The 22,117-nt window shown below is 51.6% G+C and overlaps 9 protein-coding genes across 9 annotated transcripts; 4 read left to right on the top strand and 5 right to left on the bottom strand.

Annotated features, from left to right (window-relative positions):
- Positions 1 to 166: 166 nt before the first annotated feature.
- KD926_006658 (translation initiation factor eIF-2B gamma subunit family protein) lies at positions 167 to 2,100 on the bottom strand (the record flags this gene model as incomplete). The annotated part of the gene is made up of 7 exons (XM_053099661.1): positions 167 to 304; positions 356 to 396; positions 456 to 514; positions 572 to 648; positions 706 to 1,784; positions 1,853 to 1,907; positions 1,975 to 2,100. The coding sequence occupies 7 exons, from the start codon at positions 2,098 to 2,100 to the stop codon at positions 167 to 169; spliced, it is 1,575 nt and encodes a 524-aa protein (XP_052956565.1).
- A 782-nt stretch (positions 2,101 to 2,882) lies between these two features.
- On the bottom strand, positions 2,883 to 4,550 carry KD926_006657 (Zn(II)2Cys6 transcription factor; the record flags this gene model as incomplete). The annotated part of the gene is made up of 2 exons (XM_053099660.1): positions 2,883 to 4,350; positions 4,489 to 4,550. The coding sequence occupies 2 exons, from the start codon at positions 4,548 to 4,550 to the stop codon at positions 2,883 to 2,885; spliced, it is 1,530 nt and encodes a 509-aa protein (XP_052956564.1).
- Positions 4,551 to 4,981: 431 nt separating this feature from the next.
- KD926_006656 (NAD(P)/FAD-dependent oxidoreductase) lies at positions 4,982 to 6,433 on the top strand (the record flags this gene model as incomplete). The annotated part of the gene is made up of 2 exons (XM_053099659.1): positions 4,982 to 6,084; positions 6,145 to 6,433. 2 exons carry the CDS (start codon positions 4,982 to 4,984, stop codon positions 6,431 to 6,433), a joined length of 1,392 nt encoding a protein of 463 aa, XP_052956563.1.
- Positions 6,434 to 6,740: 307 nt separating this feature from the next.
- On the bottom strand, positions 6,741 to 7,934 carry KD926_006655 (uncharacterized protein; the record flags this gene model as incomplete). Its single annotated transcript, XM_053099658.1, has 1 exon — positions 6,741 to 7,934. The coding sequence occupies one exon, from the start codon at positions 7,932 to 7,934 to the stop codon at positions 6,741 to 6,743; it is 1,194 nt and encodes a 397-aa protein (XP_052956562.1).
- A 3,542-nt stretch (positions 7,935 to 11,476) lies between these two features.
- Positions 11,477 to 13,058, top strand: KD926_006654 (adenosylhomocysteinase; the record flags this gene model as incomplete). Its single annotated transcript, XM_053099657.1, has 5 exons — positions 11,477 to 11,515; positions 11,578 to 11,710; positions 11,777 to 11,903; positions 11,957 to 12,558; positions 12,610 to 13,058. The coding sequence occupies 5 exons, from the start codon at positions 11,477 to 11,479 to the stop codon at positions 13,056 to 13,058; spliced, it is 1,350 nt and encodes a 449-aa protein (XP_052956561.1).
- A 403-nt stretch (positions 13,059 to 13,461) lies between these two features.
- KD926_006653 (Tm-1-like ATP-binding domain-containing protein) lies at positions 13,462 to 14,763 on the bottom strand (the record flags this gene model as incomplete). The annotated part of the gene is made up of 1 exon (XM_053099656.1): positions 13,462 to 14,763. One exon carries the CDS (start codon positions 14,761 to 14,763, stop codon positions 13,462 to 13,464), a length of 1,302 nt encoding a protein of 433 aa, XP_052956560.1.
- Positions 14,764 to 15,029: 266 nt separating this feature from the next.
- On the top strand, positions 15,030 to 17,219 carry KD926_006652 (uncharacterized protein; the record flags this gene model as incomplete). Its single annotated transcript, XM_053099655.1, has 5 exons — positions 15,030 to 15,117; positions 15,186 to 15,331; positions 15,412 to 16,007; positions 16,113 to 16,309; positions 16,375 to 17,219. 5 exons carry the CDS (start codon positions 15,030 to 15,032, stop codon positions 17,217 to 17,219), a joined length of 1,872 nt encoding a protein of 623 aa, XP_052956559.1.
- Positions 17,220 to 17,532: 313 nt separating this feature from the next.
- On the top strand, positions 17,533 to 18,359 carry KD926_006651 (uncharacterized protein; the record flags this gene model as incomplete). Its single annotated transcript, XM_053099654.1, has 2 exons — positions 17,533 to 17,825; positions 17,993 to 18,359. The coding sequence occupies 2 exons, from the start codon at positions 17,533 to 17,535 to the stop codon at positions 18,357 to 18,359; spliced, it is 660 nt and encodes a 219-aa protein (XP_052956558.1).
- A 756-nt stretch (positions 18,360 to 19,115) lies between these two features.
- On the bottom strand, positions 19,116 to 21,802 carry KD926_006650 (C2H2-type zinc finger protein; the record flags this gene model as incomplete). The annotated part of the gene is made up of 5 exons (XM_053099651.1): positions 19,116 to 19,441; positions 20,025 to 20,052; positions 20,106 to 20,182; positions 20,236 to 20,376; positions 20,425 to 21,802. 5 exons carry the CDS (start codon positions 21,800 to 21,802, stop codon positions 19,116 to 19,118), a joined length of 1,950 nt encoding a protein of 649 aa, XP_052956557.1.
- Positions 21,803 to 22,117: the final 315 nt, after the last annotated feature.

Here is a 22,117-nt window from a genome sequence, read left to right as displayed (position 1 = left end):
TCGGAAGATGGCAAGTCCAGAATAACAAAACAGTGCCCAAAAGGCCGGAAACGCTAAACCATTTCGGGAGAACCACATCTAAACCACGGGGACTAAATGTGAGAATATCTATGGGAAACCATCAGAGGGAATTCAACACATTCGTACTTCTATCTGTCATATTTGTCTAAATACTGGCCTCATCATCATAATCATCGTCAGCAACGCTCATGTCATCCGCATCAAGACCATCGAAGTTCATAAACTGTTCATTCTTGGCATCGGTCTCTTCCTCGACAACGACGCCATCTTGTACCTCGCAGTCCTAACAACAGTCAGTACTCGATCTGATTTTTTGGATACCTTTCACACGCACCTTGAGCACGGAGTCGTGTCCGACTTGACTATATCGACCGACTGGAATATCATTAGTTAATGAATCCAACAGATCTCTATTTAGGTAGGAATCAACTCACCAATACATCCGTTGAGCACACACTTCGGACCGATGACCGCGTTGTCCATGATCACACATCTATTTCGAGTGAGAACTTGAGCTGTGTGAGGCCTTGGGTTGAGTTTAAATGCCTACCTCGTCAGGCGAGCGCCGCTGCAAATCTTCGCCTTGGAAGAAATACACGATTCTTTGATGACGCACTTCTCTTCCACCTATGAATGGATTAGAGAAGTTGCTTCAATTATATGGAATTGGGTTGGGTTGCTTACCGTCACGTTTGACCCAAGTAAGCAATCGCCTTTCGTGACAATGGACTTTGGTGCAACTCCTTCTGGGCTGGATATTTTCGAGGCATGGCTGAATGGCGAGGCAGCAGCACGGCCAACCTCTTCAATAGACTCCAGCTTGGCGAGTTGTAGTGACATGGCCAATATCAAGGCGGAACTGTCCACCCGCCGAACGAGTTGCTCAGAGGGCTTGGTCATATATGCTAGAATTGGCGGCACCTCGACCGAGGAGTGTGCATTAGGAGAAGATTTTGGATCCCGGGCCTCAGAACTTTGAGCGTGTGTAGTAGTCATGCCACGAAGATCGATATCATCCTCCAACGAGTCCCCATCGAGACTTGCGTGCTCCTCGTGGTTATCATCCTGTCCGCCTAAAATCTCATCGATCCCCAATTTAGCGCTCAACCCACGCTGCCATCCCGCTTTTGCCCAGTACCCGATCAAATCCTCACTCACGGATTCGAGCCGTTCCTGATGCCGTGCCAAGGACTGAATCCACTTCGGTAAGATGTACAAATGTGCATCTCTGTAGCTCGTCAGCATCTTGACAGAAGCATGTTTCTCAACCAAGGTATGACGGAGCAAAAGTCCCTTATCCCTCTCCATCTGCTCTTTCAAGGTATTCATTGGCATTGACGTAACCAATTTCGAGAGCTCATATCGCGAGAAGCCGGGCCCTTCATCCTCCTTCAGCAAATTGACCGCGACAAAATCTGTTGGCTCTTTTTTGACTTCATCTTTGACGCCCTTCGCTGGATAGAACACTGATAAGCCGCCTTGAGACAACGGGCCCAGATCACTCTGCGAGACTAGCCATGCCTCTAGTAAATGTTCACCGGGAATATCGCACAGCAAATCGCAACTCAGAAGCAGGAAGTTAGATCGTATACAAGCCTGGACCTCCGGTAGGCGGAGCAGTTCGGCCGTTCCTGTTGTCATCTTGAGATCCTTAGGGGCTATGACGGTGGGCGAGGGTGAGGGGAGCGATGTTAGATAAGGGTTTTGTTGAAGAGCCGCCTTAACAGACGTGAGAGCGGAGGGGGGTGTAATTAGAACGATATCTGATCGGTTAGCAATTGCAAGTATAGAGCACAAGTCGGCCCGGAAAAAAAGTCAAGCCACTACTCACCATTTATTCCTGCGCGTTTGCACCAGTCGAGTGGGTAGTAGACCATTGGCCTTAGCTGAGGATCAATTGATATTAGTGACTGCTTCCTACTAGAACCAGCCCTAAGATTCGCCAGTACATACTGCGATGGGAATTAAACATTTTGGATTCTCGTCCGGATTAGAGGAAATCGTATTCAAGCTTTCGCCAGGACCACAAAGAATCAAGGCCTGGAAGCCACTGCTTGGTACAGGTGCTGAAAGCACCATGGCGTCTTAGCGTTGTTTGTATAAACAAGCCCCGCGGGCAGAGGTGGGGTGAAAGGGTGGGATTGACGCAGCCAATGCGGTTCGGAGGAGCTTCGAAATCGAAAAGCGGAAATGGTGTAGGACAGTGTAATTGCCTTGTATTTAATTCCTTCACTAGAGGAACGAAAATGTTGCGAAACAAAAGAAGATTCCCTAGTCCTGCAAGAGAGCTGGATGTTAACTAATGGCCCAATGGGTGAGTCAGGCCGCGCCGCCATCACCGAACAAATAGTGCAAAATCAGGCCCGGCCGTCGGAGAGCTGCCTCAGGCGCCAACAAGATCCGGGTCATGTGACCAAACCTCTAAAAAACCACAGATTTCACAGGACTTTTTGGGTGTGGTTTTTTGAAAGATAACAGAAATTGTATGAGCTGAAATACCAGCACGCGTCTGCCCCCAACAAACAATGCGGAAATTCTATAGAACTTTTGTCCGAAATACACAAAGCTACTAGCTATCCAGGGCATTTTTCAAATCTTGATTATCACCATTTTTGTGGCCGTGGCAGTTGATTTGGATGTTGCGAGGCGCCCGCCGTACATTTTCATGAAATCGAGGTTTTGGCAGTCTATCAGGTGCTAGCGGTCAGTCTATCCGCGCTAGTCCCAACCCGATTCTGCCGGCCACGGGGTGCCAGTCCAGAGGATGGTCGATAATAGCCAAAGGTCAGGATTTCACATATCTATTTATTTTTATTTTTTATATATCTAATACTCATTAAAAATCTCTATGTTTGCCCTCTTTATACTGGAATCGAATTTCCTTGGCCGATAACTCCTGTACCCAACGCAATGTATGTAGTCACAACCTCAGCCTCGGAGTCAAGCGGCCGTCGAAGGAACTGCATCGCAATTTGTCCATTTTCCTCTTGGATATCGGCCGAAAGTTTCCGGATGCGTTGATGCTCTGGTATGCAGACAGCGAGGTCGTCTGCCCGCTCCATGACTCGGCCCTCCTCTTCAACATCGATGATGCGTTGCGCGCAAAGCCCGGTATATTGATCGGGCCAGGCACCGTGGTAGAAAGGGGACTGAAGCATCAAACTGACGGCTCTGCGTCGAATCTGAGAATCACGACAGCGAGACGCAATGAGGAACATGGGTGGGGTGATACCGAGGTCGAAGCTGAATAGCAGGCTGAATTGCTGCGATGCCGTTTTCCAGGCCTCGACGATCGCTTCGGCTAGGTCAACGATCGCTTGGAATCGGTGGACGTACTGATCAAACACGACTTCTTGCTCCGTGCCGTACGTGCCGGTGATAATGACTGAGACGTGGCAATAGAGCTCTAGGAGCTTGCGAACACAGACCTGGAGTGTGGAGGATTCGGTGGCGAAGGTGGAAGCATCCAGGGCATCTTTCCACTGCTGGAGGACAAGGGTCGGACTGACGCAAGGTCGCTGGGGGTCCATCATCGAATCACTTTCAAGGATTGAAAAGGCGTAGTTCATGGCGCGGTCAAAGTCTTTTCGTGCGAGGTCCAGGGATGCGTATGAGGAGGGGATCGCGGGCGCAGGTAGGCAGGGTGTCATCCTAATGTAACTCACAGTATGACGGGAATCCATGCAAAGAGCGAACTGGACTCGCAGGCGTTGCAAGATAGGAGTGATCTTCTCATTCATCAACTCGAGCGTCGGCCGAGAATAATCTATGAGCTTTGTATAGTTCTTAGTCGTCGACCTCCACCAATAAATCAGCTTAAGTCCCGCCGTTAGGTGTAGAAAACAGGCAGCGTCGCCGCTGCGGAGCTGTTCGAAACATATAAAAAGGATGCACAGAATCATGGTCAGATCTGGTTTCGAGGCCATATTGAGAGCTTCGATGCGTAGCGACTTCATCGCCTGCGTATAGTGTTTCAGCGCAAGTACTTGTGCAGCGGTACTAGCATGTCTCGGAGAGTGGCGCACTAACGGACATGCCATGTTAGACTCAAGGCTCTCGTGCAGCGAGGCCAAGGCAGTGATGGCATGTTTCACGGAGGCCTCATTATGGCCGAGTTGGAAAAAGACAGGAGTCCAGTCGTCTGCATCCTGTTGACCTAAGATCCTGGGAGCTGTCCTGGACCGGAAAAAAGCGAATGCCCGGCGTTCCTCGTCGCTCAGAGCATTCTGGGAGGAGATAGACTGAGGCACAGCGCGGTAGCCCTCGCAGATCCGTTTGGTGGCGATGCACCGTAAGCAGGCCGGCTTCTGCTCGTCACACTTGACGTGTCTAAAGAGGACGTATCGTTAGCCTTCAAGGGCATTTATGATCAGTCCTTTTCTATTCTTTTTTCGTCATACCGAGATATGAATTCGTAGATACGTTTAGCGTGGGGCAGTGATGCAATGGTACCCGAATTGATCTCACTTGCAAGTCAGGCAGCCTGTGCGAGCTTTTCGACGAGAAACCGTTGGTTTGGCTGTCTTCATATTCCTTCAATCTGGAGAAATTTCATTAATAAGACCCCGTTGATCTGCATAGATCGCGGCGTGGGGGGATAAGCGTCGTTGAAGAATACTTTGGAGAGGTCGAAGACAAGCGGAGAAAAAAGCGGGTAATCAAGCGAAGGGCGGCGGCCGGTCGGTATAACATACAGTTCCATGGTTGATCTCAACCCTCACTCCTTTATATCTACCCAAAAACTATCCATAGGTCAGATCTCAATCCAACCAATCAGGCAAGGGGGGAAAGAAATTCTATCCGTAACTACTACTGCAACTATTTCAGTATCTAAGTCATAAAAGCAATCAGTATATATTCAGGTATGTAGATCTCCTCCCGCTTCTATATATCTACCCCAAAGCTGACATTAGCCCAGAGAATTGTCATTATAAATCAATATATCTTTGGTTCCATCAATATGTCTCAAACTCCGTCCAAGATTCTCATCGTTGGCGCGGGTGTGTTCGGTCTTAGCACCGCATGTACCATTGTCCAACGCCCCAAATACTCCCAGTCTAGCATCACCGTCTTGGACGCAGCGCCGGAGATCCCCAATAGTGTCGCCGCATCCGTGGACACGAGCCGTGTTCTGCGAGCCGACTACGCTTTTAAGCCGTACACTACACTCGTTTCAGAGTCGCAGAAATTGTGGAAAGACCAGTCCGTCGATGGCTGGGGTGGAGAGGGGCGATACCACGACACAAGGCTAGTGTTGACAGCCCAGCCTGGCACCGAAGGCCACGTAGATGGCTATTTGGAAGAGAGTTTTGAAAACGTCAAGGAGCTGGCAAGGTCCGGGAACTACACATTCGACGCCAAGAGTCTGAGGGATTTGCCGGATCGCGAGGCCATCGCCCAAGAAACCCGGTCTGGCGGGGCCAGTGGGAACTTTGGCTACGTGAATGAGAGATGTGGCTGGGCAGATGCTGAGAAGGGTGTGCGATATGCGCTCAGGATTCTTCAACGCCGAGGTGGCGACCGAGTTAGCATTAAGACCAACGTTGGGGTGCGCAGATTACTCTATGCGCGGCCTGATGGGCCTGGACCTTCGAGATGTACTGGTGTCGAAATACACGATGGTTCTCAGGTTTTGGCGGACCTGGTTATCCTTGCGACTGGCGCATGGACGCCGTCCCTCGTCGATCTCGAAGGCAGAGCGGCGGCTACTGGCCAGGTACTCGCGTACATGCCCGTCACTGAGGAAGAGCAAAGGAAACTAGGGTCTACCACGCCGCTTTATTTCAACGTGAGCCGCGGAATGTTCATGGTGCCTCCGCATAATAAGGAATTGAAGGTAGGCCGTCACGGCTTCGGATATCAAAATCCCACAAAAGTGTCCATCCCGGTGCCGACCCCATCAGGGGATCTTCAGTTCGTCGAAAAGATAGTCAGCGTGCCGCGAACTGACCTGCCCATCCCGTCCGAGGCAGAGAAGGCATGTAAGGACTTTCTGGTCGAGCTGTTCCCGAATTGGCGCAATCGGCAGTTCTCAAAGACACGAGTATGCTGGTATTGCGACACGTAAGTTGAATTCTGCCAGTGACTCTTTTTGCCACAATGCTTAGGATTAACTGACTCTAGACCAACCGGGGATTTCATCATTGATTACGACCCACGAGCTGCTGGGCTTTTTCTCGCTACAGGCGATAGTGGGCATGCTTTCAAGATCTTCCCAATTATCGGAGAGAAGGTAGTAGATGCCATTGAGGGTAATTTAGAGTCTGAGCTACGAGAGCTATGGAAATGGAAGAGCGACGCACCCTCAACTTTTCAGGGAACAAATGATGGCACAAGGGGAGGAAGAAGGGATATGATTCTGGATGTTGGGGCCCATAAAAGCGCTTCCCAAGGCCGGAAATCCCGTCTTTAACCTGGGTCTCGCCGTTACTAGTCACCAGTCAGGATCAGAAAGGGGGTTGGCAGGCTGGGGCAATAAGGCAAGACGATTGGCTATTGAATTCACGTGAATATTCCCCTGAAAAATAGTAGGGAGAATGGAAAGATCGCTCACTACATGTGCGGAAGATACTACAGAACCTGAAATATAAGGTCAATCAAATCGATGACGAGAAAGCTTCACTCAGCGTTGAAACGAAACAAAATATGATGGTCTCTAGGGTGGACTATGTACATTTTCGACACCGTATTCTGTCTGCCCTTAAACAGGGTGATATAATTCAAAGAGACTCAACTCCATGAATTATTTCGGCCTTGGCCGCATCTTTGTATTCGACCTCATTCCAACTGGGGCGTACCCAATATATAAACTTGAAGAAATTCAAATAGGCAAGGCCTGTGTAAGTCACCGGAACATACATCGCCCCACGTCGAATCCACCACATCGCCACGCTGGCCGCCCACTCTGGCGACACGATCGCCTTTCCCATCGAGGACTCAAACGCTGCTGGAACTATATGCCGATACACCCCCCGTGGGTCATCATAGAGCGCCCGCGCGAATGGCAAAAAAGCACGCTTAGAGGCAGAATAGCGTTGTAGAGTCGGTATCCCCCAGGCAGGATGCACCTCAATTTCACTTCCCACGTACCAAATCTCCGGGAGTGTCTTCCGCTTTTCCCCAGTTTTCGAGTCTATGAAATGTCGTGCGAGCTGGATGCTGGAGGTGCAGTTTGCAGCAATGGCGTCGGGACCCTTGCTACCGTGCGCCAGAATAAGCACATCGGCTTGTTTAAGCAGGGGAATGGCTTTAGAGAAGTCCTCATGCGTCCAGTCCCTTCCGTATCGGAGTTTCTGTACGCTGCGGACATCCTCCTTGCGTAGCTGCTTCACAATAGCCTGGCCAAAAGCCCCTGAGCCACCCGTTATCACGACTCGCTTATTCCTTAAAGAGTATGCCGTTCCTGCAAACCAATCGAACACTTTCACCATCGAGCTCATGTATCGGTCTGGGTGGACGTGGTGCAGCGCGTGGAATTGAGGGCCCACGAGGACGGCGTGCGGGTCTTTAGGTACGGTATCGTAGGGGATATGGTTCGAGTCCTGGCCACTCATAGCAATCACAACAAGGGTCCTAACCGCCTGGATGATAACTATGAGGTACAGGGGTGTGTTGTCGAGGGCTTCGCTGACCAGGAACCCCTGGATGAGGGCCCAACCTAGAATACTTCCTAGGACCTGGCAGAACATCTCGAGAGGTAAGGCGATCCAGGCGTTCTGGAGTTTGTACCGCGCGTTGAAGTTCAGGGATCGGTTGTAGTATAGGTGGTGGTATTGGTGCCAACGGGAGAGGGCTCGGAGGAGCTTCCATTGGGAGTTCGGCCATTGGTGCAGGAGGTAATGGGCTATATCGAAGAATATGGAGCCGACTAGGTAGAGGTAGAGGATGGAGAAGACGAGTGCTGGTAGAGACATGCTTTGTTGATATGTTTTAGATACCTGAATTGACTGAATTGGCTATTTCTACCCTGCTAGGAGGGCTGGTATATAAGTATTGTCGCTAGCAGGCATCAATCAGAGTCGAGAAACATCTTCAAGAGCACACAAAATGTAGAATTTTTTAAGGAATATTCCATCTATTGGACCTATAGGTCCACTTGCGCGATATTTGGACTCGATTGACCTTGGCATGGCATTAATTAGAAAAAGGGGAGCCATACAGAGCCTTTGTGGTGAAGCCCATACTGTTCTCTACGATAAAGCCATCCCTCTAAAGGCAAGTCTATGGGCCTAGGTTGAGAATGTTTCATAATGTTACAGGGTCTACCAATACGGAAGTTATCTAGAGAAAGAGTAAACCCGAACAGGGTTTGAACCTGTCGATCCAAGCTGCTTAGTGCAAGAGGACCACAAAGACCCTCCTGGGTTAGCTATATCTGGTTAACAGGAATTGAATTTACTGGGTAGGGCATGTGAAATAGGACTGTTGTTTCCATTGTGGTAGGGAGATTTGGTAATTGCTTCGCTTCTCCTGTGTCAGATGTCACAATTTCCAGGATAGATGAGGAGAATGAGTTGTGGAGTGGGCCTATATTGCAAGTAATTTGAAGCTTCTGCAAGCCCTAGTATCTCCATAGTAGTTGAGGACGGAAGATACTCGGCGTAATTGACTTGGCTGATCGATTAGCAGATCAAGGACTGTCCTGACTTTGCGTAGGGGTCTTTCTTCGTACGTTACATCGCTACATCATTAGCAGCCATTCATTGATCGCTAAGAGTGTCACGATATCGGCAATTCATTCGTATGCACAGACATGAGCTCAAAAACGAGAAATAGGCAGATGCGATACTTTTGAGATTCTGTGAACAATAAGGTGCTTGGCAGGAATCTTCCACCACCTATACCTATCTTGCCAGAGGGCTAGCGGGAACTCGATTGTCTCGAAAACCTTTCCCTTTCAGCTAAATCATCGTATCTTTTACCCGACATAGATCAGAAACAGTTCAACATGTTACCTTATGTGGGCTCAGGCTAGCACTTGAGCTCTGAGACCATTTCAAGTGCATGATCGACAAGAAACGCTGGTTGAGTATACTCATCTTCCATGGTTCTTTTCTTCTACGAGGATGTTTCAATGTGCGACAATAAAAGGCAGAATGAGCTTGATTGGCTCCATATGTGCTGTAAGACGAACCATAGGTACTCCGTAAACCTAAGTTTAGAACGTTCATCCGGTAAACGTTGAATGGAGATCCACTCTACCGGTGGCAGTGCAAACGAGTACAGCCTCGGTCATTTCCCCCACAATGAAGTCTTGTTACCGCGGGAAGTGGGTATAGTTGAGTAGGCAGCTATATTCTACTTCATATGAGTAACTGTCAACTAAGAACGAGAAAAACTGTAGGGCATTGATTTAGACTATTCAGGGTCAAGTCCAGCAATACTGAGATCATATAATACATCTCAATAGTCTTAGGATATAGAGCACAAGTTGAAATTGATATAATCGAATTGAAATGATCTTGCATATCAACATGTGTTAAACCTTTTTAATTGATTTCATTACCAAGTTTGAATGGGGTGACGCTCTAGGAAGAGTTAGAGTAGTCTCTAGCCATCGCCAAGGAAATCTTAAACATCAACATCCCTAACTACTAGTTAACTAATCTGCTTCCGTTTACTTAATCGGATAATTGGTCGGCTAAAAACTCCGTGTATGTCTTTGATTGTCGATTAGGTCGCTCGTAGGGAGTGGAAGCACGGATTGATTCAGAGTCCCGGCGAGGCAGACTGCGCTGGTAAGGCTGAATCGACTAGAATTTTTTTTTAATATCGGTTTTGATTCAATTCACTATGGCTCGTATTGTACTTTTTCATCTTTCCACCCTACATCATACCCTGCTATGTCTCAAGCTCGAGATTATAGGGAGCAGGACTATCCTGTAGGTAAGAATACCCAGAAATCTCTCATTATTTTATTTTTGAAAACCTGTTTCTCATACCTAGATGACTTTTTAGACTTATACCACCCGATTAGCAAGCATTCTAGAAACAAGTAGAATTGTGCTCCCCATTTTATCATCACCGATTCATGGAATGGGCTCGTCAGAGAACTAAACAAGGGGTAAGGGAGAGAAAATAGGATTTAACGCCATATCGCTGAGTTTAAACAAGTCGAATTATCCCAAATTATTACTGTCAAGTGCTCTTCTATAACAACTAAAGATTCTGGTCTCCTCTCCAGGATACATGACCCCAAACTCGTCGTTGAAACAAACGGAGAAGTTCCCAATGCTGCCAATAATATATATCTCAGAATGAGCCAAGACCATAGTTACATCTACGCTTGACTCGATTTGCAGGGAGCTTTAAGCTCAAAAGGTACAGTGGCAGATCCTAGAAAGATAAGCATTAATGTGTTGAAATAGGAAATACAAGGCCTACTGGTTTTTATCGCAATAACCGCCCGTCCATCCCTGGCCTTGTTGGATACACTAGAACGCCGTCAACCACCGCATTGAGCGAAAGACCGAAAGCAAGTCAACGTACAGTATTTCTGCAAATGATACTGCCAAGCTCACCCCCGCCGTCAGTCTGACAGGATGTCTCGTTTTTCAACATAACGTCGCGCGCGGGCAAGGCACCCACGGAGGAGATTAGGAAGGAGAGACCAAAGAGAACGAAAGACTTCATTTTTTCCCCCGGAGGACCAAACAGTCGAGTGACTGATTATATCTGAATTCAATGAATGTGGATTGAATAAATAAAACAGGAGCTGGGGTTAGCATTGGCTGAGATGGCAGCTGCTGCTCGTCGGGGATCCCCCGGGCCTTATAGCACTACCACCCGCAAAATTCCCTGGCTGGTTTAACGTTATTCAAGGACACGCAAGCAGTTGATTTACATGGCGGGGTTGGTCGAGCCCGCTTCATCGACGTGAGGGTGCAAATGCGTGTTTCAAACTTTTCTTGGTCGATTCTGTCGGTGTATGCAGGTTGTCGTCGTATTACTACTAGACCCGCAAGGATTCGGCTCAGGAGCGGAGGCTTACTTCAACGAAAGAAATGTTCGAATTTCGACCATGGGAAGGGAAAGGGTTCCTGGGCCAGAATAGACCCAGGACTTCCTCTTCTCCGGTTGAGGACTCTGGCAGAGGAAAGAATGAAATCCTTGCATCCGGGCCTCTCAAGGTCCTTCCCGATTGGGTTGTCTAGGGCAACTGGCGCCCGGCGGTCGGCACAATGTTCCGCCGGCCAACGCAAGCCCCGCCTTTCCCTCTTTTGGCCCCGCCCCTCCTCTCTTACGGCCGTTCCTTTTTTCTTCTCTTTCTTCTCCTCTTCTCCTCCCTCCTCTCTCTCCGGTCATCATCCTCCCCCCTTACTCTTCAATCCCATCTCGTAAGTGCTTCACCCCGAGGCTGCCATCCAGAAGTCTCTTGATCTGCATTATTGAAAGCCATTGTTAACGGTTTCTCCATCCAGTTTCTCTTTTACATTCAGCTGTAAATATCATCATCATGGCTGCCCCCGCTCAGAAGTTCAAGGTCGCCGACATCGTAAGTAGCTCTCGAGCCTCTGAAATCAACCTCAGTCTTCAATTAATTGCTAACTTCCCTAGTCTCTGGCCGCCTTCGGTCGCCGTGAGATCGAGCTCGCCGAGATTGAGATGCCCGGTCTTATGGCCATCCGTAGCCGTTATGCCGCTGACCAGCCCTTGAAGGGTGCTCGTATCGCCGGTTGTCTTCACATGAGTATGTGGATTTTTTCCCTCCTCGAGCAGATGGAGGCCTTTCTTCAGGCTTGCTAACTCAGTCTAGCCATCCAGACCGCCGTCCTTATCGAGACCCTCACTGCTCTTGGTGCCGAGGTTACCTGGACTAGCTGCAACATCTTCTCTACCCAGGACCACGCTGCCGCCGCCATTGCCGCCGCCGGTGTCCCTGTGTAAGCCAACACATTCCTCCACCGCCTGACATTCCGACTAATGAACCGTCTAGCTTCGCCTGGAAGGGTGAGACCGATGAGGAGTACAACTGGTGCTTGGAGCAACAGCTCTCGTCCTTCAAGGACGGCAAGAAGCTCAACCTCATCCTCGACGACGGTGGTGACCTGACCTCCCTCGTCCACGACAAGTACCCTGAGCAGCTCAAGGACTGCTTCGGTCTGTCCGAGGAGACCACCACCGGTGTCCACCACCTCTACCGTATGCTCAAGGACGGCAAGCTGCTCGTCCCCGCCATCAACGTCAACGACTCCGTCACCAAATCCAAGTTCGACAACCTGTACGGCTGCAAGGAGTCCCTCATCGACGGTATCAAGCGTGCCACCGATGTCATGATTGCCGGCAAGGTCGCCGTTGTTGCCGGTTACGGTGATGTCGGTAAGGGCTGTGCCGCCGCTCTGCACAGCATGGGTGCCCGTGTCCTGGTCACCGAGATCGACCCCATCAACGCTCTCCAGGCTGCCGTCCAGGGCTACGAGGTCACCACCATGGAGGAGGCTGCCCCTCAGGGTCAGATCTTCGTCACCACCACCGGTTGCCGTGACATCCTCGTTGGCTCTCACTTCGAGGTGATGCGCAACGACGCCATCGTCTGCAGTAAGTTTACCTGGTCGAATGATTGCGAAACAAATAATTAACACATCGCAGACATTGGTCACTTCGATATCGAGATTGACGTTGCCTGGCTCAAGGCCAACGCCAAGTCGGTTCAGAACATCAAGCCCCAGGTTGACCGCTACACCATGGCCAGCGGCCGTAACATCATCCTGCTGGCTGAGGGCCGTCTGGTCAACCTTGGCTGTGCCACCGGCCACTCTTCCTTTGTCATGTCCTGCTCTTTCTCCAACCAGGTCCTGGCTCAGATCGCTCTCTTCAAGGCTGAGGATGTTGCTTTCGGCCAGAAGTACGTCGAGTTCGGCTCCGCCGGCAAGAAGCCCGTCGGTGTCTACGTTCTGCCCAAGGTCCTCGACGAGCAGGTCGCTCTGCTCCACCTCGCCCACGTCAACGGCAAGCTCTCCAAGCTCACCCCCGTGCAGGCCGAGTACCTGGGTCTGGATGTTGTCGGTCCCTTCAAGGCCGACCACTACCGCTACTAAGCGGGGCCACCCAATTTTCTTTTCTTTTCTCTTTTGATGATGTTTGGTATACCCTGACCCCTAGACTTGTTTTCTTCAACACGTGACGATGTTACGATCAACATACCGAGTTCTGTATCAACTTGGAACTCAAAAGCGTTTGTCCTTCAACGGCAATACACAAAAGGTGGCATATACGGGGGTTTCATTTCTCATGGCTTAGGTTTTCTGGTTGTAAATGGGCTGGAGTATTTTGCATTCAACTGTGTGCCGCTGGGAGATTTTCTTTTCTTAATGTTACTATAACCTGATACATATTAGACCGAGCCGATGGCCGGTGTCGTGCATGAATGAAGACATTCAATGCGATCATTGCTTGTTACGCTGAGAATCATATGCTGATATGTACAGAGTAGAGTCCTGCCTACGCCTGCTGGAGTGTGTCGGCGATGAGCTGGACGAAGGACTGGGCGGCCGTGACGGCAAAGTCCTCATCGTTGATGGCGCGCGCATCCCGCACGACGGCAATGCCGGTACCCTGCAGCTCGGACTCCAGCGTCGAGAACAGCATCTCGTCGGCCGCCGGATCATGGAAGAGTTGATCCGGCGTGTCCAGCAAACTGACGCCGCCCGTCGGCAGCAAAACCCGCACGCGGTCCGGCCGCTTCGCGCGCTTCAACTTGTCGGCGATCCACCGCGCCACGCGATGGTTTTCCTCGACCGTCGTCCGCACGATGGTCACCGTCGGATTATGTTCGTAGATCCGCCGATCGGCAAACTTGGTCGGTAGCTCCTCGCGGGGCCCAAAGTTCACCATGTCGCAGGCTCCCACGCTCACCAGCTGCGGAATGCCCGCCTCGGCTGCAGCCTCCAGCCGACTGGGCCCGGCGCTGAGCACGCCGCCGACCAGTTCATCGACCACCTCGGTCGTTGTCATATCGATGACCGCATCCAATTGCTTGTCTTTCACTAACCGCTCCATCGCCTTACCTCCTGCCCCGGTGGCATGGAAGACATAGACTTCGTACTGGGATTGCTGCTCGGCTGATTCCAGATACTCACGCACTTGATCCACACAAGGTGTAGTCACTCCGAACATGGTGATTCCCACCTTTACCTTACTCTTTTTCTTCCCGGTCTCCTCATCCTCTTCATCCGCAATTGCCCAACTCCCCGCCACCATCCCACTAATTGCTGCTGCCGCATTCCTCAATATCCGATTCAAAATCGTATTTGTCCCCGCGATATCCACCACGCTATACATCATCGAGATATCCGTGCCCTCGACGAACCGGCGCACGTCGCCGCTCGCCATCGTCGAGACCATCAGCTTCGGGAACCCGACCGGCAGCGACTCCCGCATGACCGACGTCGCGATGTTTGTGCCGCATGATCCACCGATGCCGATGATCCCGTGGATCTGGCCGGCGCGGTACAGCTCGGTTGTTTTGGCGATGGCGGCGTGGCTGATGGTCGTTATGTATTCGGCGCGGGGGAGGTTGGTGAGCGGGGAAGTGGTTGCGGGGGTGAGGATTTGGGAGGTGGTGGTGGATGTGTTTGGATTGTTGCTAGAGGCATGGGTATCGTGGGTGTTGGGCTGGGCACGTCCGACGTCGAGGATGAGCACGTTGCAGGCGTTTAGACGCTCGATCTGTCGTCGCGTATAGTGCAATTCGGGGGATTTGGAGTCGAGGGTGCCGACGAGGAGGATGGTCGGTTGGGACATTTTGCTGGTGGGTGTGGACTGGGTTCGTGGGAATGGCAATTTGCCAAAGGTAGTAAGTATCTGTAGAAAGTATAAGAGAGGGAGGTTGCAGCGATTACGAGAGGGGAAATGAATTAATTGTTTGCCATGACGTCGTGCGGGGTTCTGGCCCTTTTTTCTTTTGACGCAAGGCCACATCACTTTTTTATCCTCCATTTTAATTCCGTCCTATCTTGTGAGACCCTGCAATTGAGTTGACTCAATCAATTAAATCACTCGGAACGAATATGCCTCGTCCCACCACTCGAAAGGAGGTCCTGGATCGCCTCCGCAAGACCATCGCGGACGGTTCCATCGTCGTGGGTGCCGGCGCCGGTATCTCCCCTCTTTCTTTTTCGCTCCTCGAGCACGATGAATCGAAAATGTTCTAAGAAAACTGATAGGAATCGGTCTCTCGGCCAAATTCATCGAGAAAGGCGGCGCCGATCTCATCCTTGTCTATAACTCCGGTCGCTTCCGTATGGCTGGTCGCGGGTCGTTGGCCGGCATGTTACCCTATTCCGATGCTAACCAGGTAGTGGTAGACATGGTGAGCATTCGTTCCTTTTATAACCTCTTAATTGCAGACCCAAGGTCACAACCAAAGCTAATTGTACCCATTTAATGCAGGCCAAAGAAGTCCTCCCCATTGTCGAACACACCCCCGTCCTAGCCGGCGTCTGCGGCACCGACCCCTTCCGCAGCATGCCTGAGTTTCTGCGCGAACTGCAACGCATCGGGTTCGTGGGCGTGCAGAACTTCCCGACGGTGGGGCTCATCGACGGCAAATTCCGCCAGAACCTGGAGGAAACAGGCATGGGGTTTGAGCGGGAGGTCGAGATGATCCGCCACGCGCACGAGATGGACCTCGTCACGACGCCGTACGTGTTCACCGTCGACGAGGGCGAGCAGATGGCGCGCGCCGGTGCCGACGTTATCGTCGTGCATGTCGGCTTGACGACTTCCGGGACCATTGGTGCGCAGACAGCGCTGTCGCTGGACGACTGCGTCAGTATCGTCCAGGAGATTAGGGATGCCGTGGTCAAGGTGAATCCGGAGGTCATTGTGCTATGTCATGGCGGGCCGTTGGCGGGGCCTGAGGATGCGCAGTACGTGTTGGCCCGGACGAAGGGCGTGCATGGCTTCTTTGGGGCGAGCAGTATGGAACGGTTGCCGGTGGAGTTGGCGTTGCAGGAGAATGCAAGGCGGTTTAAGGAGATTAAGGTGTAATGTATGTAGTATCTTCCATCCGACTGGGACATAGATTGTATTGAGAGTGATCCAGGTATATTAACTGTTAACCATTAACCAACGTAGATCTAAGAACTTAGGGCTAGGGTCCGCCGGGGCCCAAATAGGCAATTCTCCGTGGGGGAGACGGCATATCGAAGTATAAGTTTCACGGCCTCCATTTCTCCAGCCCTCCTCGACACTCCTGAACCCCTCATCCCCTCCCCTCCAGACTCTCTACTCATCATGCTTCGTGCTCTTGAAGGTAAATTCGGCATCATCACCGGTGGTTCGCGCGGTACGTGACTCCTCTCCCCTCTATCTCCGCTCAGACCGGACAGCCCACTAACCACCGATGTACAGGAATCGGCGAAGCCATTGCGCGCAACCTCGCCGAAAAGGGCTGTTCGCTACTCCTCAACTTCACCTCGGAGTCGTCGCGCGCCCGCACCGAAGATCTCTGCGCCTCCCTCGCAAAGGACCACTCGGTGCGGTGCTTTAGCGTCCAAGCGGACCTGAACCAGGCCGAGGCCGGGACGTCGACGATCCTATCTGCGGCCAAGCAGCACTTCAGTCCCCCCGACGGAGGCGACCTTCGCATCGACATCCTCATCAACAATGCCGGCGTCTCCGCCGACCGTCTCCTTAACGACCCCATCAACGGACCCATCGACCCCGCCTACTTCACCTGGCACTACAACGTCAACGTCCTGGCCCCGCTCCTCCTCACCCAAGCCGTCGCGCCTTACCTCCCCGTCGGTGCGCCCCGCACTGGCCGCATCGTCAACATCTCCTCCGTGTCCTCGACCCTCGGGTTCGCCGGCCAGACCGTCTACGGTGGCACCAAGGCGGCGCTGGAGGCCATGACGCGCACCTGGGCACGTGAACTAGCGGACCGCGCCACCGTCAACGCTATCAACCCCGGCCCTGTCATCGGGGATATGTATTTCCTGACGGGTGAAGGGTTCTGGAACCAGATTCAGGGGTTCCAGGATAATACGCCGCTGAGCGAGCTGGTGGAGGGCGATCCGCAGCTGAAGTCGTTGACGCCGGAGCAGATTCGTCTGGTGAAGGAGAAGATGGGTGGCAGGAGACCCGCCTTTACGGGCGAGGTGGCCGGCGTGGTGGGTATGCTGTGTACGAAGGATGGTGGGTGGACTACGGGGAGTGTGGTGTGTGCGAATGGGGGGATGCGGATGGGATGTTAGTTTTTTTTGGGATGAATTGAATTGAATTGATTTGGTTTAGACATAGAGAATAGTTTATGCATGAAACGTTTATAGATCCATGTTTTCTTTTAACGGTCAGTTTGTCCTCCCTACCTTATTTGTAAGGCATCCCCGGACGACGACAAGCCATTACGTCATCCCGCCCTCCTCCGTCTTCTTCTCTTCGGTGCTCCAATTCCTCGTCTTCCTTTCATCTCACCTCCCCAATTACTCTAATTCATTCATCCATCTCAATTCAATTCATCGTCTAATTAATCAATTCCTTTATCGCGGTCCAATCGACACAAACAAAATGTCCCTCCCATCATCCCTCCGTCTCCGTCTCCTCCGTCTCCCTGCTCCGCGTCTCCTTTGCCCTTCTACCTCGGCATCCGTGCCGTCAATTCGATCATACCACTCTAGGCATCTGGGGTTGCAATCAGCCCGTCGCTCCCTTACACGGACAACTCCAGTCGCGCAGACACTGTCATCTACATCGACATTCTCCTCGACATCGGCATCGGCATCGGCATCTACCACACGAACTCTTGCAACCTCCTCGGGCAAATCTCCCGCCGATGAGATCGTCGAGGAGTTACAGGAATTGTACGTTGACCTACTTGGCGTAGCGCATCCCCTTCATCCTTTACAATACTACACTGGAAATCTCCTTTATTCAATCGTGAATTTCACACTTCGACCTCAATGGATCTCCTTCTCTAAAAAACACAATGAAGGAAAAAAGAAAGCTAACACCTCAACCCCAAAACCAGATACGAAAACGCCAAAGACGAATTCGAAATCGCCACCGACAGCACAGACGGTGGCACGATCTACGCGGCCTCGGACCGCGAAAGTGCCCGCGACGCCCTAAACCAACTCCTCATTGTCTTTGAGCTCTACACGCAAGACCACAGTCCGACGCAGACGGCCGTGAGGGCGCAGGTGCGGGCAGAGACGGAGGAAGGGAGACGGGAGGAAGGAGAAGGGGAGGATGATGGACAGGTTGTCGAGACGAATTTCGATCCCGCGGCCGTGGAGCCGGAGGTTCGGGAGGAGGTGAAGAAGAGGGTGGCGCAGAGGGTGAGGGAGTTGAGGAATGCGGTTGAGTTGTTGGAGGAGAGGGCGATGACGGAGTGAGATCTTCTGTCTCTTTCGGATCCTGTATAATGTTGGCCTCATTTATAGAGAAGTGAATGCATAGGCTAGATAGGTAAGGACGGGGTAATTGTATCCTATCTGGTCTACCTAATTTCCTTGACTGATTGATAATGGACTACCTTCCAGATATATACCACATTGCCCCGCTTCTTCTCATATCTCACGCGCAGGGGACCACTGACGGGTCCTTTATTGTCGGGTCTATGGCCAATGATAAAAAAAAAAAAAAAACCAAAAAAAAGGGTATGGCTACCGCTTAGGCCCCGTAAACAGCCCCCGATGGCAGGGTTTCCCGCTGGAATTCCTCCTGTTTGACAACAAACTGCGTGCGTGTCCAGCTAAGGATGGAAAGTACTCTAGGCCCTATACATCCAACCTTTGCCTAGTGATGGGATATAAAAGGGCTTTCAAGCTCGCCCGAATTGGTAAAAACCATCATTTCGTGCCCTTTTTTTTAAGGCCACAAATTCTAAACATCAAAAACAGTTGAAGCTCGTGATTTGCTTCAGGAATACCTCGTCACGCTACACAACAACAACACTAATTAAACAACTCGCTTGCCATGTGTGAAACGAGAGTTACGACGACTATATATGCCTGCGGATGCAGAGAAGTTAGACGAGTGCCGGGTTCCTGTCCTGAGAACCATCCCCAACCCTGGCCGGAAAAGCACATGGGAAGTTCCCATAATCGCCGAGTTAAATGTGCGAGGTGCCGAGGGGCTTCCAACGGAACCTAGATTGGGGTGAGTGCATCCGCGCTGATCAGGGTGTCTGAGGCGTAGTGCCATCGATCGCTGTCAGGGGCACTACTCCCAGGTCGTTCAAATAGCCAAGAAGTCTTGAGAACAGTCTGGTCGTCAACTTCGTAGACCTTAGCAGAAGCTCCAACCCCCAGTGTTTTCAAGTCACGTTGAGGGTGCAGCCATAAGGTGTATGTGTCGCAGTTCGATGTTGAGGCGACATCATTACTCTCAAAGTCGCCAGGCTTTCCAAATTTAGGCGGATGATATCCGAGAAATGGCGGGAGTATATGAGACAAGAGGCCAAATGCACGATAACCTAGATAAGCAAAGTATCGCAATACCGAGCAACATCGCCAAAGATACGACAACATCCTGGAGGTGCTACGCATAAATCAAAAACAGAAAGTAATTAAGCTATCCAGAAAATCCGGCACGTATGTATGTAGGTATACGTGTGTACTATACAGACATGACAATCGTCATTCAAACTCGTCATTCATATCCATATGCAGAATCAAAATCCAAACCCTAGGTATCGTAACATTTCCCACCCCCTCTCGTGCAAGGTAAATAACTTATACTTCGTAGTTCACATTCCGTCGCCAATCAACGCCGATTGTTCCCGAACGCCGTTATGCCACCGCCGGAAAGGGTAGGTCGAATGTATCTGTGAGCGGGGACATTAGGGAGGTCTCGTCTTTGTGGGTGGACCGCATGTGTCGTTTTAGTTGGTCTGTTCTGGTTAGCAGAGGGTTATATCCGCCAAGGGAAGAAAAGGGTCCTGACCAGGTCGCGTGAAGCTCTTCGTACATCCGGGGTATATACATTTGTGTCGTCGTTCGCCGTGGGCTGTGCTCGTTAGTTTCTCTCTGCTTTTATGTGTTTTGTTAGATACATACTTAATCGGTGACTGGACATATTCGAAGACTGGTCCTGTTGTTAGCATTTCCCCCCCTCATTAAACCAGAAGGTGGACTTACGTCGCCGGTCTGGAAATTGCACCCCGGATACGTGCATTTGAATGGCTTCTCGCCCGTATGTGTCCGCGAATGCGTTTCTGCTCCGGTCAGCTCTGTCCGTACAATCTGGTAATGCGGTAATGCCACTTACTCAGCTCGCTGCTGTCAGTAAACGACTTGCCACACTGTGAGCAATTATACGGCTTCTCGCCGCGGTGACTGCGCTCGTGTCGTTCCAACGTCGCCTGACGCGCAAAGAACTTGCCGCAGACAGAGCATCGGAAGTTTTTATCTACCAACCGTCAGTTCCCATCTCACGCGGACAATACAAGCAACTTACAATTACTGTGTGTCAAAAAGTGGCCCTGCAGCTTGGATTTCTGCGAGAACGGCTCGTCCGGCCGGTGGCATCCCTCCCAACAACAATAATACCCAGTCCCCTTGGCTCCATCCACCGTGGCCATGTGCCGACAGATCAAATGTTCTTGCAGAGCGCAACAGTCGGAAAAGGTCGCTCCGCATGTGGTCCTGATACCGTTCGAGCTCGAAACCCATTTGCACACGTGCAGGTCGCGGTCCGTAGGACTGAAATCTGGACTCGTAATGACCGAGGAGCCCCCCTCCAGCGGAGGCGGCGACTCTCCAGGGCTGGACAGCAGTTGCGAGCTGATGCTAGATCGGGAATGGCGGGAAAAGGGCGAGTAGTGAGCGTATGGGTGATGGTGGGTGTGAGCATGAGCATGAGACCGGCATCGGTGATGTGAGCGACATGGCCCCCTCGGCGCGCTGCCATTCAGCTGCGCCGGACTTTTCATGAGATCATTGGCATCGAAGTGAGGGATGTGGAAACAGGCAAATGAGTTTGGGTCAGGGTTCGAGTCATGGGTCGGGTTTGGATTCGGGTTGGAGGGTTCCGATGTAGGTTGTTGGTGAAGGGTTTGATCGTCATGGACATGAAAGTTCTGGCAGGCCGACAGGTCCGGACACATGCCCAGCACGTGGAAGACTTCGGCCGGGTTCACTGCGTTGGGTAAAGGATAGGACGGATTCATCAAGTTGTCGTGAACCTCTTTGGGAAAGTCATGACAGTGGAAATGGGGCGTGTTTTGAGGGTGACAGTGAGGCATCGCCGTGGAGAAGAGAGGAATGAAGTGCTCTGCAGAGGAGGTTGGGCCCATGAACCCCGACACGGAGTTGCCGGCAGCTTTAGATAGTTCCTCGGAGGAATGGTTGAGGGAAGCCGAGCAAAGCAAATCATCGGACTCTAGGGCGAGAGGGGCTCCCAACCCTAGTAGTGACTCGAGGCTGTGGTCCGTGCCATGGACATGGCTGTCCTCGTGCCCAAAACAATGGTCCTCGAAGCAGGCCGGGTCGGGATTTTGGCAGTCATTGTCATCACAATTGTCATTGCAATGCGCCGCAGAGCACGCGGTGGAATCGTCGCAGTCGACGAAACCATCGCAGACGGAACCGCAATCGTCGGAACAATGGTCCTCGTCGCAGCAAGTTTCATCGACATCGCAGGGAGCCAGCGAGGCGTTGTGCTCCTCACCAGGACAATCCCATTGCGACGACGGGTGAGCAGTAGTGGCAGTAACAGTGGCAGTGGCAGCCGCAGAAGTCGTCTCCTGCGGGTCTTCCGAATCTTTCCCGTCCAAATGGAAGGCCTCCCAATGGCATTCGAGACAGAAATCGTCCTGTTTTGTGTGAGAAGCCATTGCTCGTGTGATGTATCAAAGCCTCGACCAACGACCGATTAAACTTCCGACGAGGGGGGCTGTTCTTCCCCTGATACCCGAAGGAAGAAGATCACTTTAGGGGCTCGCTTCAGCAGTAGGAACAACAGCAGATACGGAGAGAACACCGTGCAGCGGAGACCAGGCAACGGGGGGAAAAGGAGAAGGAAGAATAGCAGGGCGGGGAGCAGTCTAGGAGATCTGGGGGGGGGGGGTGCACACGCAATGAAACGTCCCGTCTTTTTTTTTCCCCTTCCTGACCAGCGGCGTTAGTGTGAAGGTGCTTGCCACGCGAGT

This window comes from Aspergillus affinis (genome assembly GCF_023601865.1).
Source record: "Aspergillus affinis strain CMG 70 chromosome Unknown NODE_36_length_285616_cov_85_140891, whole genome shotgun sequence".
Taxonomy (NCBI): Eukaryota; Fungi; Ascomycota; class Eurotiomycetes; order Eurotiales; family Aspergillaceae; genus Aspergillus; species Aspergillus affinis.
This window is presented reverse-complemented; position numbering and strand designations above follow the sequence as displayed.